Source organism: Polypterus senegalus, chromosome 4, assembly GCF_016835505.1.
Source record: "Polypterus senegalus isolate Bchr_013 chromosome 4, ASM1683550v1, whole genome shotgun sequence".
NCBI lineage: Eukaryota > Metazoa > Chordata > Cladistia > Polypteriformes > Polypteridae > Polypterus > Polypterus senegalus.
Window position 1 is genome coordinate 123,680,587 of NC_053157.1, and position 13,072 is coordinate 123,693,658.

Sequence of the window (13,072 nt, forward strand, 5' to 3'; positions counted from 1 at the left end):
ATCCCACCTTTTAAAATCAAAGTATCTCCAGACAACAGACACGGCTCCTGTTCTTCTGTGTCATCAAGTTCAACTTTATTGTCTGCTGCAGCTTCAGTTTCAGAATGTTCTCTGTCCGTTTTCACCGTTCAATACCTCCACTAACGCATGTACTCCGTTGCATTTGTGTTTAGCGGTGTAGCAGTGAAAAAGGTCCCCCCTTAAACAGTTTCCCACTGCGCCACGTTCCAGATGTTGTTTAGGCTATTTAAAATGGTGTTCCGGTATAAGAAAAATCCATATCATAACAAAAATAAAAACATTTTTGGTATGAACGGTATAACGCCAGCACTACTACAGCCTCTTTTCATACAGGATCCCCTAAACAAACCAGTGTGTTAATAACCATCTGCATAGTCTTTTACCCAAACATATTTAGATTCTATGTGTTGTAACCACCCTAAATTACAAATTGATTTTGGAAATGGAGCAAAAAATCCAGGTCAGAAAATTTTGTGGAATGTAAAATGGCACAATAACTACTGCCTTTTATGAAAATGATGTATTACAAAAGAAAAAAAGATTTGGGTTTGCCATTAAAAGAAGAATATAAAATGAACATACTGCATCAAGTGTCTGTTTCTGTTTAGGCCAATGAATACTCTGACCCTGACTGGTCCCTTCAGTTTCGCTGAGATCCATTCTTGGGTTGTTTTCTGTCTTCCTGAAGTACCTGAAAAAACGCCAGCTGGAGACATTGTGACCTTCTGTTTCCAAAACACCTTCCTTGACACTCAGCTGGAATGTACATACAGGTAGGACAGGTTCAACAGTGGGTATGCTTCATACCCATAAACTTTAATGTATCAGCTTTTGCTTTTACTTTGTCCTTAACAATTCGTTTTTATTGGTTTGTGCCCTTCCCCTCCGTAACCTAACATCTGTGGGGAAGGAGTGAAAGCTTTAGATTCATGAAAAATTTTGACCTCCAGTTGTCAATGGATCTCAACATTTTCGGTCCGAAAAACATCGATATCTTCATAATCGTGTGTGTCTGTCTGTGTGTGTTTGTCTCTTTGTCACAGTTTTTTGAGGAGAGCCTAGGGCTAAAACAGATGGACAGAAAAATACCAAACTCAAAACTTAAGCCTGTTATGAGTAGATGATGTGCTGAGTAGTTTTGAGCCAAATTGCGGAAGAAAAAGAGGCACTCTAGAGGAACCCTCAAATACCATAATTCTGCAATTAATTATGAATTCTTCTCGTTAATTGTTATTGTAATGACCTATTTTATGATCAAAAGATCAAGATCAGAGTGGTAAATAATTACTGCCGTTATAGAATAGTTTGGGTAACTTGGTTTGTAGGGGCAGAGCCTACTGACACTCGTGTCTGAATTTTTTATGTATAATATAGTGGCGAATTGCACAGAAATGTCTTAATATTTGAATGATAATAAGTAATGTTTACATTTTTATACCCCATTCTTCTTTACAAATTATGTATTTCTGGGCATTTCTGTACATGCATAAAAAAGTTAACTTCCTCACTCAATTTGATTTTGCTATGTAGTTAATATAAGTCTATCGTCATCCCTACTTCCTGCCAACAGGTTGCAGGTCAAACCATGCAGGGGAGCACAACCACTCAAACAAGACTAGGACATTCAAAACCTTCCTTTTTAAATATTATCTAAAGAGCGCATTTGAGCAGGGTGGCATTGTGTGGGAGTTAAATGTCCTTTCTAAAGTGCCTCATAATGGTGATCTTGGTGAAAGGCAAGAAATCATAGTTTAAGATAAGATTTATTTACTGATTAGGCAGCCCACTGTGTGACACATTTTGATCTAGACTCAGTTTCAAGATACCCAACCATAAATGCTGTTTAACAGTGTCCATAAATAATACATATTTACATATATTAGAATAAAATATCTCCTTATTTGCAACCAGAAAACTGTACTGGGTGATACAATAATACTATAAAAAGTTTTGTATTAAAAATTGTATATACAGTACATTGTTTTAAATTATACATATTTATGTACATATTATGGCGAAAGTGTATATTATGTATTGGTGTCGTCTGTAAAATCTTCCAATTTTGTTTATATGCTTACCAGAGTTTTAAGCTTTTTTTTAATATTATATTAATAATGTTTTTTTTTCTGTTTGCCACCTGTAGCAAAGGTAAAGGGGATTTTAAATCTGACAATATATCCACAATCTCCATTCTCAAGGATGTCCTTTCAAAAGAGGCAACAAAGAGAAAAATCAATTTAAATATATCCTATGGTAAGGCTGATAAAGAAACTACCAAGAATTGTTGTGTTTAATTCATTTCAGTGTTTTTCTCAGTTACAGATCACAGCAAAAGCACTGAGAATCATAAAATATTTTTTTTCCCTCACAGATATTAATGAAGAGTCTGTAAACCACACTTTAAAACTAATCCACCCCAAATTAGAATACCAACTGTTGCTTGCTAAAAAGGTTCAGTTAATTGATGCTTTGAAGGTGAGCACACAATATTTTATTATTTACTGTGATACGTATTGTCGATGTTTAAAATTGATATCTCATAAAGAACCTTTGCCTGTATAAGACTGACATAAAGAGACGTTAAAGACTTTTCCATGCCTCACTGCACTGTGTTCTGTAGTCCCTCCTAATTCTATTGTATATAACTTTGGCATTGACTACAATAAATGAAGGTTAAGTAAAAGCACAAAGGAATGTGAAGAAAAGGATTTACAGAAAATGATACCAAGGTCACTTTCTGTCATGCCCCTTGGCTTTAAGAACTTTGAATATAAATAACTCATAAATAAAATAATCGGGATATAGTGCTGCAGTTAAAATTGTTTGTTTTTAATTTCATTCATTTAAATTTTCATCAACATACAAAGACAGAGAAAAGTTACATTTAGCTTCCTCTCTCCGCAAATTGTTTTCACATTTTCTAATCTGTTTGGTTTCCCACACCTTTTTTAAATAACAGTCATTTAAATTGTAAAGTGGCTAAATAATAACTTTGCAGCAGTGCCATACCCATTGGGTATGACATTTAACTGATTTTTATTTGTTCATGGCTAGTTCCCTGTAGTGTAACTACTGATTACTTTTGTATCAAAGAAAGATAAAATACATTATGGTGCAGTAGGTAGCCCAGATCAATGCCTTCTGATGTCCCTCTGTCCAATTGCTTTGTGAAGAATGTTACATTTGTTGGCATTTAACAATAGCTTCAATTTTTTTGAGTCTCTATTGCATATTGGCGAGCCATGATCCAATTCCATCTCCCATTTGTGTGATGAGTATCTTCCTGCATACTCAGAGAACTGAATCCAAATAGGGTTCAGTTTATCTTTAAAGCTAAATAAGCAGGCACTGGAAATACTGTGCTTGTTTGCCCCTCAGGGGATATTATTAGGCAGATGTTTCTTTCAGAATTAAACATGGTCAGAAAAGAATAGAATCTTTGCTAGAGATTAGAACAGACCTTGGATAAGCAGTTTTAAACTGCACTACAGTTCTCTAAATTTCTTGTATCACTGCTCATCAGCTCTATCATTGTATTCATCAGTAGAAACATCAGCCAAGTCCTTCAGGTGTTTGCTACCTGCTGAGCAAACACATAATGAGGGGTATGATGTGACCGCAAGCAAGACGAGCACACAATTGAGTGCATGAAATTAGTTGTCATACTTTAATCTTGTAATCAGTTTGCCATCCATGTGCTTCCCATTGATGCTGTTCACAATGATTACATTGTTTTTAATGTGCGTGCTTTGCCACAGGAACATCTGGCCAAGGGAAAAAGATTGTGCCATTGTTGAATTGAGGTGCTAATACTGTGCATGCACTTCTCTGTTCCTGTGTCTTGACATATAGTGAAATCCTTCAGCCATCAACCTATCCATCCATTTTCTTCCCGATTTTTCCAGTTCAGAGTCAGTGGGGTTACAACCTATCTAAGGAGAACTTGGCAAAATGTGGAATCCCATTCTAAATAAGGCTACAGTTCAACGCTCACAATGGCTAAAGTTAGATTTGCAAGTGAACCTTAGGCATGCAAACTTTGGAACATTATGGTAGGGAGATTTGCTCCCAAGAATAAAAGCATTCTGTCTTTAGCATCAATTTTTCTTATATTCAGCATCATTACCCCCACATACTTCATGAAGGTCTAAATATTTAGATGTTTATATGAAACCTACTCAAAAATCAATCATTCATCTAGTGTCAAAATGTTCTAATCCAATTAAGAGTTTACTAGGGTCAGAAACCTCATTTATAAAACCTTGCATGGATTCAAGCATGAAAATATATGCACACAAAAAAAGGAAAATGCATATAGGAAAAAAAAAATGAAGATGTATAGAACCTGTAGAATGCACATTTCTGTAATTTTATAAGTCTCAATCATCTTTTAAATGTGTGCACATGAACAACAACAACAACAACATTTATTTATATAGCACATTTTCATACAAACAGTAGCTCAAAGTGCTTTACATATTAAAGAATAGAAAAATAAAAGACACAATTATAAAACAAAATAAATCAACATTAACATTGAATAAGAGTAAGGTTCAATGGCCAGGGGGGACAGAAAAAACAAAAAAACTCCAGACGGCTGGAGAAAAAATAAAAATAATAAACGTGTCTCAAACATCGTCTTGAAACATCCACATATGGAGCATGCTAATCAGCCTCATACATAAGTGATCATGATGCTGCAGAACTTCACTGGCTGTTAGATCGGCCTCCCACCTCACGTATTGAGACCCCACCAGCTGCATTTAGGAGTATCTGGATGTGCTCCACAACTGACAAAGCAAGATCATGCATGACATTACAGCACCTCCCCTGCATTCTGGGAATTCTGGGGATCAGGGAAAGGTGTAAAGTGCCAGTGTCTGAGTGGTTAGCCACTATCACCTGGCACATGTAACAATATCATTGCTGCCACAATGAACAGTACAGGAATATATAAACACTGAGGGTTCAGCCAGTTACCTTACCAATAAGCCAGTTCACCATGTACAGCACCATCACGTCTGTCAAATCTACTTTGCCTCAAAATAAATGAATCGCGGGTTGACCCAGCCCACTGAGGCACAACTTTTTGTCAGCCACATGTTGGCATCACAGATGAGTTATGCATTAATGGAATGTCAGTGCTTACAATTAACAAAGGCAGCTACATTCTTGCTAGATGCCCTTATTGCACTATGAGTGCAGTAAAGTCCTCCAATTATGTTAGGAGAACCTGACACTGCAACAGATCCCCTTTTTATGCTGGAAAAAACATGATGTTTTATGCATGTTCACCTGCACTGTATGAAAACTGGATGCATCACCTCAGTGGTTAGTTAATGGCTTCTGGCAGGCATGAAAGAGTGAAGCTTGGTTGAAATATTCCTGACTTGTCAGCCGATTCACTGAGGAGTGACAACAGGTAGCTGATATAAACTGTTGAACAGCCAAAAAAGTTCTTCATTACAAATATGGAGCATTGACCCTCTTACAAGAGACCTAAAATGCAGTCTGTACATCATATTCATCACTTTTGAGGTGTAATATGTTTCTCACATTGACACATATTATAATAATGGCTCAGTGATATTAGTTATTATGCATGCAAGTCATCATTTTAGCTGGTTTGGGTGCATTTCCCTGGTTGATCAACAGTGCCGTCATTTCCCAGTTTCCCCGAAATGTTGCTGCACATGGGTTACAGTTGCTATAAGTATACCCAAGTTCCCCCATCAAGTTTTCTTTCATATATCCCAAAGATTGTGTGGACACATTTTGAGCCTCTTTTCATACATACACAAACTTTGTAAATGACACCCCTGAATGGGATGTTAGCTACATTTACATTTATTTGCTTAGCAGATACTTTTATCCAAAGTGACTTACAAAAAATGCTAACATAATCAAGTCAGGGGGCTGCTTAGGATCAAGTATTGCAGATCAAGTTTACAAAATTGATCATCACAAGTGGAGAGCTCAGGAAAAGCAAATACAAGTGACTTACAATTCCTAGATAATAAAACCTAACCGCTAATATCAGTTAGACATGAATTCACCAGACAAGACAGTCTTCAGACATTACTTAAACCGTCAGAATTTCTAATGAAAGTTGGCAGCTCATTCTACCAGCTAGCAGCTACACATAAAGAGTCTGGATTGAAATTTGATGGCATTAGAGGTGCCATTCATCCTCAGACCTGAGTGGTCAGGGAGTATAGGACCTCACTATATAGGAGTATAATGTCTTAGCTTATATTTAGATATACTGACCAATTGACTGTTCTGTAGGCAAGCATAAAGAAGATGAACTTAATACATGAGGTAACAAGGAGCCAGTGCAAAAATCTGAAGATAGGAGTGACACATGCACACCGTTGAATGCCAGATGTGCTGCTCCATTTTGAATCATCTACAGCAACTAGTTCATTGCTTTCACTGTCTTTTTTTTCTCCCTTATTTCAAGGAGCTGCAGGTTCATGAAGGTAATATAGATTTTCTGATTCCAGAATACAGAAGCATTTTAGAAGATGCTGATCATCTGATTGAGGAATATAAAAAACAACCTGCTCATTTAGAAAGACTGTATGGTAGGTTTTTTGAAGTCAAACAAATTCTGTTACTTTTGTCTTAATAGAACAAAAACACTTTGAGGTACTCATAGCATCAGGCATCAGTAATAAAGTTATTAAGCAGAACTATATTTTGGAGGAAAATATTTACCACGTTTCTTCCTTACTGGTGTTCAGTTTACAAAACTTACAATTTTTTTCTCAGTCCAAAAAATACTGGATACCAAAAGAATGTGCTTCTCAGGGTTTTTGTGGGTAATTAGCAATGCACAGGTATACCAAGGGTCTCACAATGAAAATGATTTTTTTGCCCAGATGTAACCTTTGTAGATAGTTGGCTTTGCTTTAAAACCCCATTTCCAAAAAAGTTTGGATGCAGTGTAAAATGTAAATAAAAACAAATTGCAATGATTTTGCAAATTATGTAAACCCATATTCAATTGTAAATAGTACACAGACAACATATCATATGTTGAAACTGAGAAACTATATTGTTTAATAATATTTGTTGATTTTTAATTGGATGCCAGCAACACATTTCAAAAAAGTTGTAACAGGGACATGTTTACCACTGTGTTGCATCTCCTCTTCTTTTAACAACATTCTGTAAACGTATGGGAACTGAGGAGAGTAATTGCTGTAGTTTTGAAAGTGAAATGTCCCATTCCTGTCTTATATAGAATTTCAGTTGCTCAACAGTTTGGGGTCTCCTTTGTTGTATTTTTCATTTCATAATGCATCACGTTTTCAATGGGTAACAGGTAGCAGGCAGGCCAGTTTAACATCCAGAGCCATGTTGTTATAATATGTACAGAATGTGGTTTGGATTTGTCTCGCTAAAATAAGCAAGGCCTTCCCTGAAAAAGACGTCGCCTGGCAGCATATGTTGCTCCAGAGCCTGTTTAGATCGTTCATCCTGTCATGGATGCTGGCTTTTGAACTGTGCACTGATGGTAAGCTGGATGGTCCCTCTCCTCTTTAGCTCAAAGGATGTGGTATCCGTGATTTCAAAAGGAATTTCACATTTTGATTTGTCACACCACGGGACAGTTTTCCACTTCACCTCAGTTCATCTTAGAGGAGCACAGACCCAGAGAATGTTGATGGTATTTATGGATCATATTTTATATGTGATGTCTTCTTTGTATGGCAGAGTTTTAACTTGTATGTTTGGCTGCAGTGATGAACTGTGTTCACAGGCAATGATTTTCACAAGTGTTTCTGAGACCAAGCAGTGATTTCCACCACAGAATCGCATTCGTTTTTAACTTACCGCCGCCTGAGGCCCTGAAGATCACAGCCACCCAGTTATTGGTGTTGTCCCTTGCATACAGAGATTTCTCTGAATCTTTTAATGATATTATGCGCTGTAGATGACAAAAATTCCCAAATTCTTTGAAAATTTACTTTGGGGAATGTTATTCTTAAATTGTGGCACTATTTGTGGTATTCATGCAGTGTTACACAGAATGGTGAATCCGTCCCCATCTTTACTTCTCAAAGACCCTGGCCCTCTGAATGGCACTTTTTATACCAAGTCATGTTACTGATCTGTTGCCAGTTAATTTAATTAGTTTATGATATTTTAATTAGTAGATTTTTTTTTATGCATTACACAACTCTTCCAGTCTTTTGTTGCCCCTTGCCAATTTTTTTGAAATGTGTTGTTGGCATCAAATTCAAAATGAGCTTATATTTCCCATACAACAATAAAAATTTCTCAGTTACAACATTGGATATGTTGTCTATGTCCTCTTCTGAATTATATAAGGGTTTAAATGATTTGCAGATCATTGCATTCTGTTTGTATTTACATTTAATACAACATCCCAACTTTTTTGGAAAGGGAGCCATAACTAAAAAGCTACAGATTCTGAAGTCAACATGTCACTCCAGAACCTACCAGTGATAATGTTGTCAAGTATAATTTACCTTGTTTGATTGTGTTGGCTTGAACATGTGCAGAGGAGGGATGCTGAGAATATTGGGAGAAGGATGCTAAGGATAGAGCTGCCAGGCAAGAAGAAAAGAGGAAGGCCTAAGAGAAGGTTTATGGATGTGGTGATAGAGGACATGCAAGTGATGGGTGTAACAGAGCGAGATGCAGAAGACAGAAAGATATGGAAGAAGATGATCCGCTGTGGCAACCCCTAACGGTAGCAGCCGAAAGAAGAAGCCATTAGTTTGAATTTGAGCAATGCTAAGTTTATCAAGACAAAAAAAAAATTTCAACAGTAATTGTGAATAAGTTATTTTATAAATGATTGATCTTCTCTCTTTAATTTTATAAATTATTGTTTTCTTTTTTTTAGGTATGATAACTGACCTTTTCATTGACAAGTTTAAATTCAAGGGAACAAACGTGAAAACAAAGGTTCCGATGCTTCTTGAAATTCTCGACAACTATGACCCCAGCTCATTAATGGCTTTCTTTGATTCTGCGTAATCTTTTTCAATTACTGTTAATTAATGTTTAATATCGGCATTTAGCTTACTTGCAAATATATTGTGAAAGTGGTTAGCTTCAGTGGCTTTTTTTTTTAAACAAAAAAAGTGTAGATTTTTGTGTAAAGGATTGGATCGGGCTCTGTCTTCATTGTTACAGAGTCTTTATGAAAGGGCAAATGTACATATGTACCTTTAGCTACAGTATTTATTTATTTAATATATGTATGAATACATTCATATACAGTAAAATAAATTGTATATATATTTTTAGAAATCTGTAAAAAATAATTCCCTAAAAATTATATCTTTAATAAATATGTAATATAAAAACAAGGGAAGATTGCATGTCTTTTTATGTCATTATAATCTCCAATGTATTACCACCAGTACTGTTGAGTGTAAAGTAGAAGCATTCTCAAGATTAAAGTTATTTGGTATGTGCAGACATGTTCACATCCATTACCGTTTTTTTTTTTTTTTTTCTTTTCACAATTTCAAAATGCACATTAAGGAGGTTAATGGAAATGTGTCTATTAAGTCACCTGACTGATCAGCTTAGCACTGCAGAAATATGCGGTGTGACGAGCCAGTGCCTCCATAGAACGAAACGCTCTCACGCACACCCACAACCAAATGGAACCTGGACTTTCTCTGTGTACAATTATTTAAAATTGGCCACTAATTTCCTAGTCACAGGCCCGCTATACCACAGACACAGATCATAAGTCAGATAGAAAACATTGCAGCACTAAGATGTTGCATAAATTATGCAGTCCGTGCAAATTATTAATATCTGGTATCAAAAAAGATGGTCAGGTATTGTCTTTGGGCGGGGCTATGTCATTCTAGAACAGACCCTTCACATTGGAAAGAATTGCTGCAACTCACAAACATAAGAGACATCAGAACCATTGTGGGCCCCTATGCTCCTGGAGCCCCCGGCCAGTGCCCGTTATACCCATACATTAAGATGGCCCTGACATGATAAATATTAAACAGCAATTACCCTAACCCTTGTGTTTTTGTAAACCATGCTAGAAAATTTCACTGCATATTTTCACCAACCTGCCAGCTCCTCTTACTGTTGGAGACCAACACTTTAGCCTATTGGTTTATTTTTGTGTGTGGTATGTGTGCATTTACCTAAGAGCATATCAAATTCACTAATCCCGCATCCTCTAGTCATAATGATAATTGTGATCAAGGAAACCCATCCATAGCAGCGGCTTATCACGTACGCGGATCAAATACCGTTAGACCTAGATTTTTTATTATTCGCTTCGAGAGATTATTATTTAAGCTAGAGGTGATGGCACTCCTCAGACACAAGCAAGAGATTATATATGAAAATAACCACATTCGCATCTTCCCTGACTTCTCTCCAGCAACAGCTACTAAACGTGCAGCCTTATATAACATCAAACAGCGGTTACGGCAAGCCAACGTCAAATACAGCCTCTTGTATCCTGCCAAACTGAAAGTGGAATTGCACGGTCAATTCTATGTCTTCTCCAGCAAGGAAGAAGCAGAAAAGGAATTAAGAAAGCTGATCCCGTCACTATTCTGAAACACAATAGTGAGTCATAGCCTGTCATGACATGGCAAGGATAAATAACCTACTGTCTGATATATTTGTTAAGATATGGGTTTTTATCATTATATATCCTCTTTATTACTTGGACGCTATCTGTTTGTTTTAATTACAGTTAGACATTTGTGCTTAATTGTTTTTTTTTTTTTTTTTTTTTTATTTATTTTTTCTCTACCCTAAATGAGACTGTTTAACATCATACCCTTGGTTTATTGTTATTGCTATTATTGCTTTAAGACTTACTCTGCTTATTCTGGACCACTTTCTAACAACATTCCCCGGGTTTATTATCTTAATACTGAAGATTATATATATTTTAAGTTCATAGTTTGTTAATGATTATATTTTAGGCATATAGTATTCAGACTATATTGGCAATAGATATTTTTTAATCCTAAAACGCCGCTGCATGGGGGCTTGTTTTGCTGTGGACGTGCTCTGTTTCTGGGTATGTCAGAGGACCAGGACTGCGTTAAGTGAGGTCTAGCCTTACGTGGGGAGGCAAAATGGGAGGATGGGGGGTTACGGGGGGTGGAGGAGAAAGAGAGCAGGCTATCTATACCTAATCTATCCTTTAATCTTTATAATTATAACTACCAACGTAATAATAGGCTGCATGGCAATAACTCTTGGGGAAATAGGAAATTAAGGTTAAAGCTGTCTCACTTCCAGTTAAGACTATAAAATGACATCAAAAATCAGAATCAATGTCTCCATGATGGGACAGTTAACTTTGAGCTGGAATGTTAAAGGCCTGAATCACGAATTAAAGAGAAAGAAAGTACTCTCTCACCTAACAGGTCTAAATGCTAAAATAGTATTTTTACAGGAGACCCACTTACTAAGCAAGGATCAGTTCCGGCTGCAAAAAGACTGGACTGGCCAAATGTTCCATTCTAGTTTTACAAAGAAAACTAGAGGTGTGGGAATTCTCATACATAGAACAGTACCATTTGTAGCATCAGATGTAGTATTGGATCCTGAAGGGAGATATGTGATGGTCATGGGAGACTTATCTAACTGTAAAATGATTTTGATAAATGTTTATGCACCTAATGTTGATGATAAGGAATTTATACAAAATTTATTTGCATCCATTCCCAATCTGAACACTCATAAAGTTATAATGGCTGGGGACTTTAATTGTGTTTAAATCCACTTTAGATAGGACTTCTCCACAGGGGAACGACATCTAACACTGCAAAGATAATTACAAAGTTTATAACTGATCACAACTTATCAGACCCTTGGAGGTTTTTAAACCCAAATTCAAGAACATATTCTTTCTACTCACCAGTACATCATTGCTACTCAAGGATTGATTATTTCTTTATAGATAATAACTTCTTGCCTATGATTAAATCTTGCAAATACGATGCTATTGTTATTTCTGACCATGCACCTCTGATCTTGGAGTTAAAATTACTAAGCCCCACACACTCACCACGCAGATGGCGCCTCAACCCGCTTCTATTAGCTGACGAGAATTGTACAGAATTTATATCCAAACAAATCAAATTCTTTCTAGAGACAAATACATCCTCAGAGATCTCTGCAGGAATACTCTGGGAAACTCTTAAGGCCTTCTTAAGAGGACAGATTATCTCATATCTTTCCCACAGAAATAAATTAGAAACCAAGAAAGTAGCAGAGATAAAAAGCAAAATTACTAAAATAGATGAAGAACATGCCAGACTACCAAGCGAGACTCTACATAGGAAAAGGCAGGCTCTACATTCAGAATTAAACCTCTTGACAACTAAAGAAACTGAACAACTAATTTATAAATCCAGACATCATTACTATGAACATGGAGAGAAAGCTAATAAGCTTTTAGCTCAACAAATTCACAAGCAAGAAGTCAACGCAATCCAGTAATCACCAACGAACGGAGATAAAATCATCGACACAAAAATATAATGCACATTTAGAGACTACTATAAATCCTATATACTACTGAGTTTAAAGAAGACAATACACAAATGCATTTCTGGATACATTACAATACCACAAATAGACACTTTTAGTGCGGAGGAACTTGATAAACCTCTGGCATTATCAGAATTACTAGATGCTATAAAGTCACTCAAAGCAGCAGGCCCTGATGGCTACCCTGCAGAATTTTACAAGAAATTCTCCGCTCAGCTAGCTCCCTCCTATTAGAAACATTTAAGAAGCCAGAGACAATCAAACTCTTCCTCAAACCTTTCGCCAAGCATTAATCACTTTTTCCAAAACAAAATAAGGACTTATTACAATGTGCATCATACAGACCAATTTCACTTTGAATAATGACGTTAAAATACTCTCAAAAATCATAGCTAGAAGGATGGAGAAAGTGCTCCCTCGTAATATCACAAGACCAAACTGGATTTATTAGGGGACACTTATCTTCAAATCTTCACCCTGTTTAATGTAATATACTCACCAACTAAATCAAACA

The 13,072-nt window shown here is 36.3% G+C and overlaps 1 protein-coding gene across 2 annotated transcripts in view; it reads left to right on the forward strand.

Annotated features, from left to right (window-relative positions):
- Nucleotides 1–9,239, forward strand: part of bbs7 (Bardet-Biedl syndrome 7) — a 48,308-nt gene extending 39,069 nt beyond the window's left edge. Inside the window, exons 15-19 of one of the 2 annotated variants that reach the window (XR_005633387.1) lie at nt 630–794; nt 2,165–2,274; nt 2,393–2,496; nt 6,528–6,608; nt 8,903–9,012. Coding sequence is in view for 1 of the 2 variants with exons in the window: in XM_039751249.1 (XP_039607183.1) it covers nt 630–794; nt 2,165–2,274; nt 2,393–2,496; nt 6,485–6,608; nt 8,903–9,036 (637 nt within the window). In the remaining variant the exon portion in view is untranslated. Of the gene's footprint in view, nt 1–629; nt 795–2,164; nt 2,275–2,392; nt 2,497–6,484; nt 6,609–8,902 lie in introns of both variants that reach the window. The other variant, XM_039751249.1, reaches the window with a different exon arrangement.
- The last annotated feature ends 3,833 nt before the right edge of the window (nt 9,240–13,072 follow it).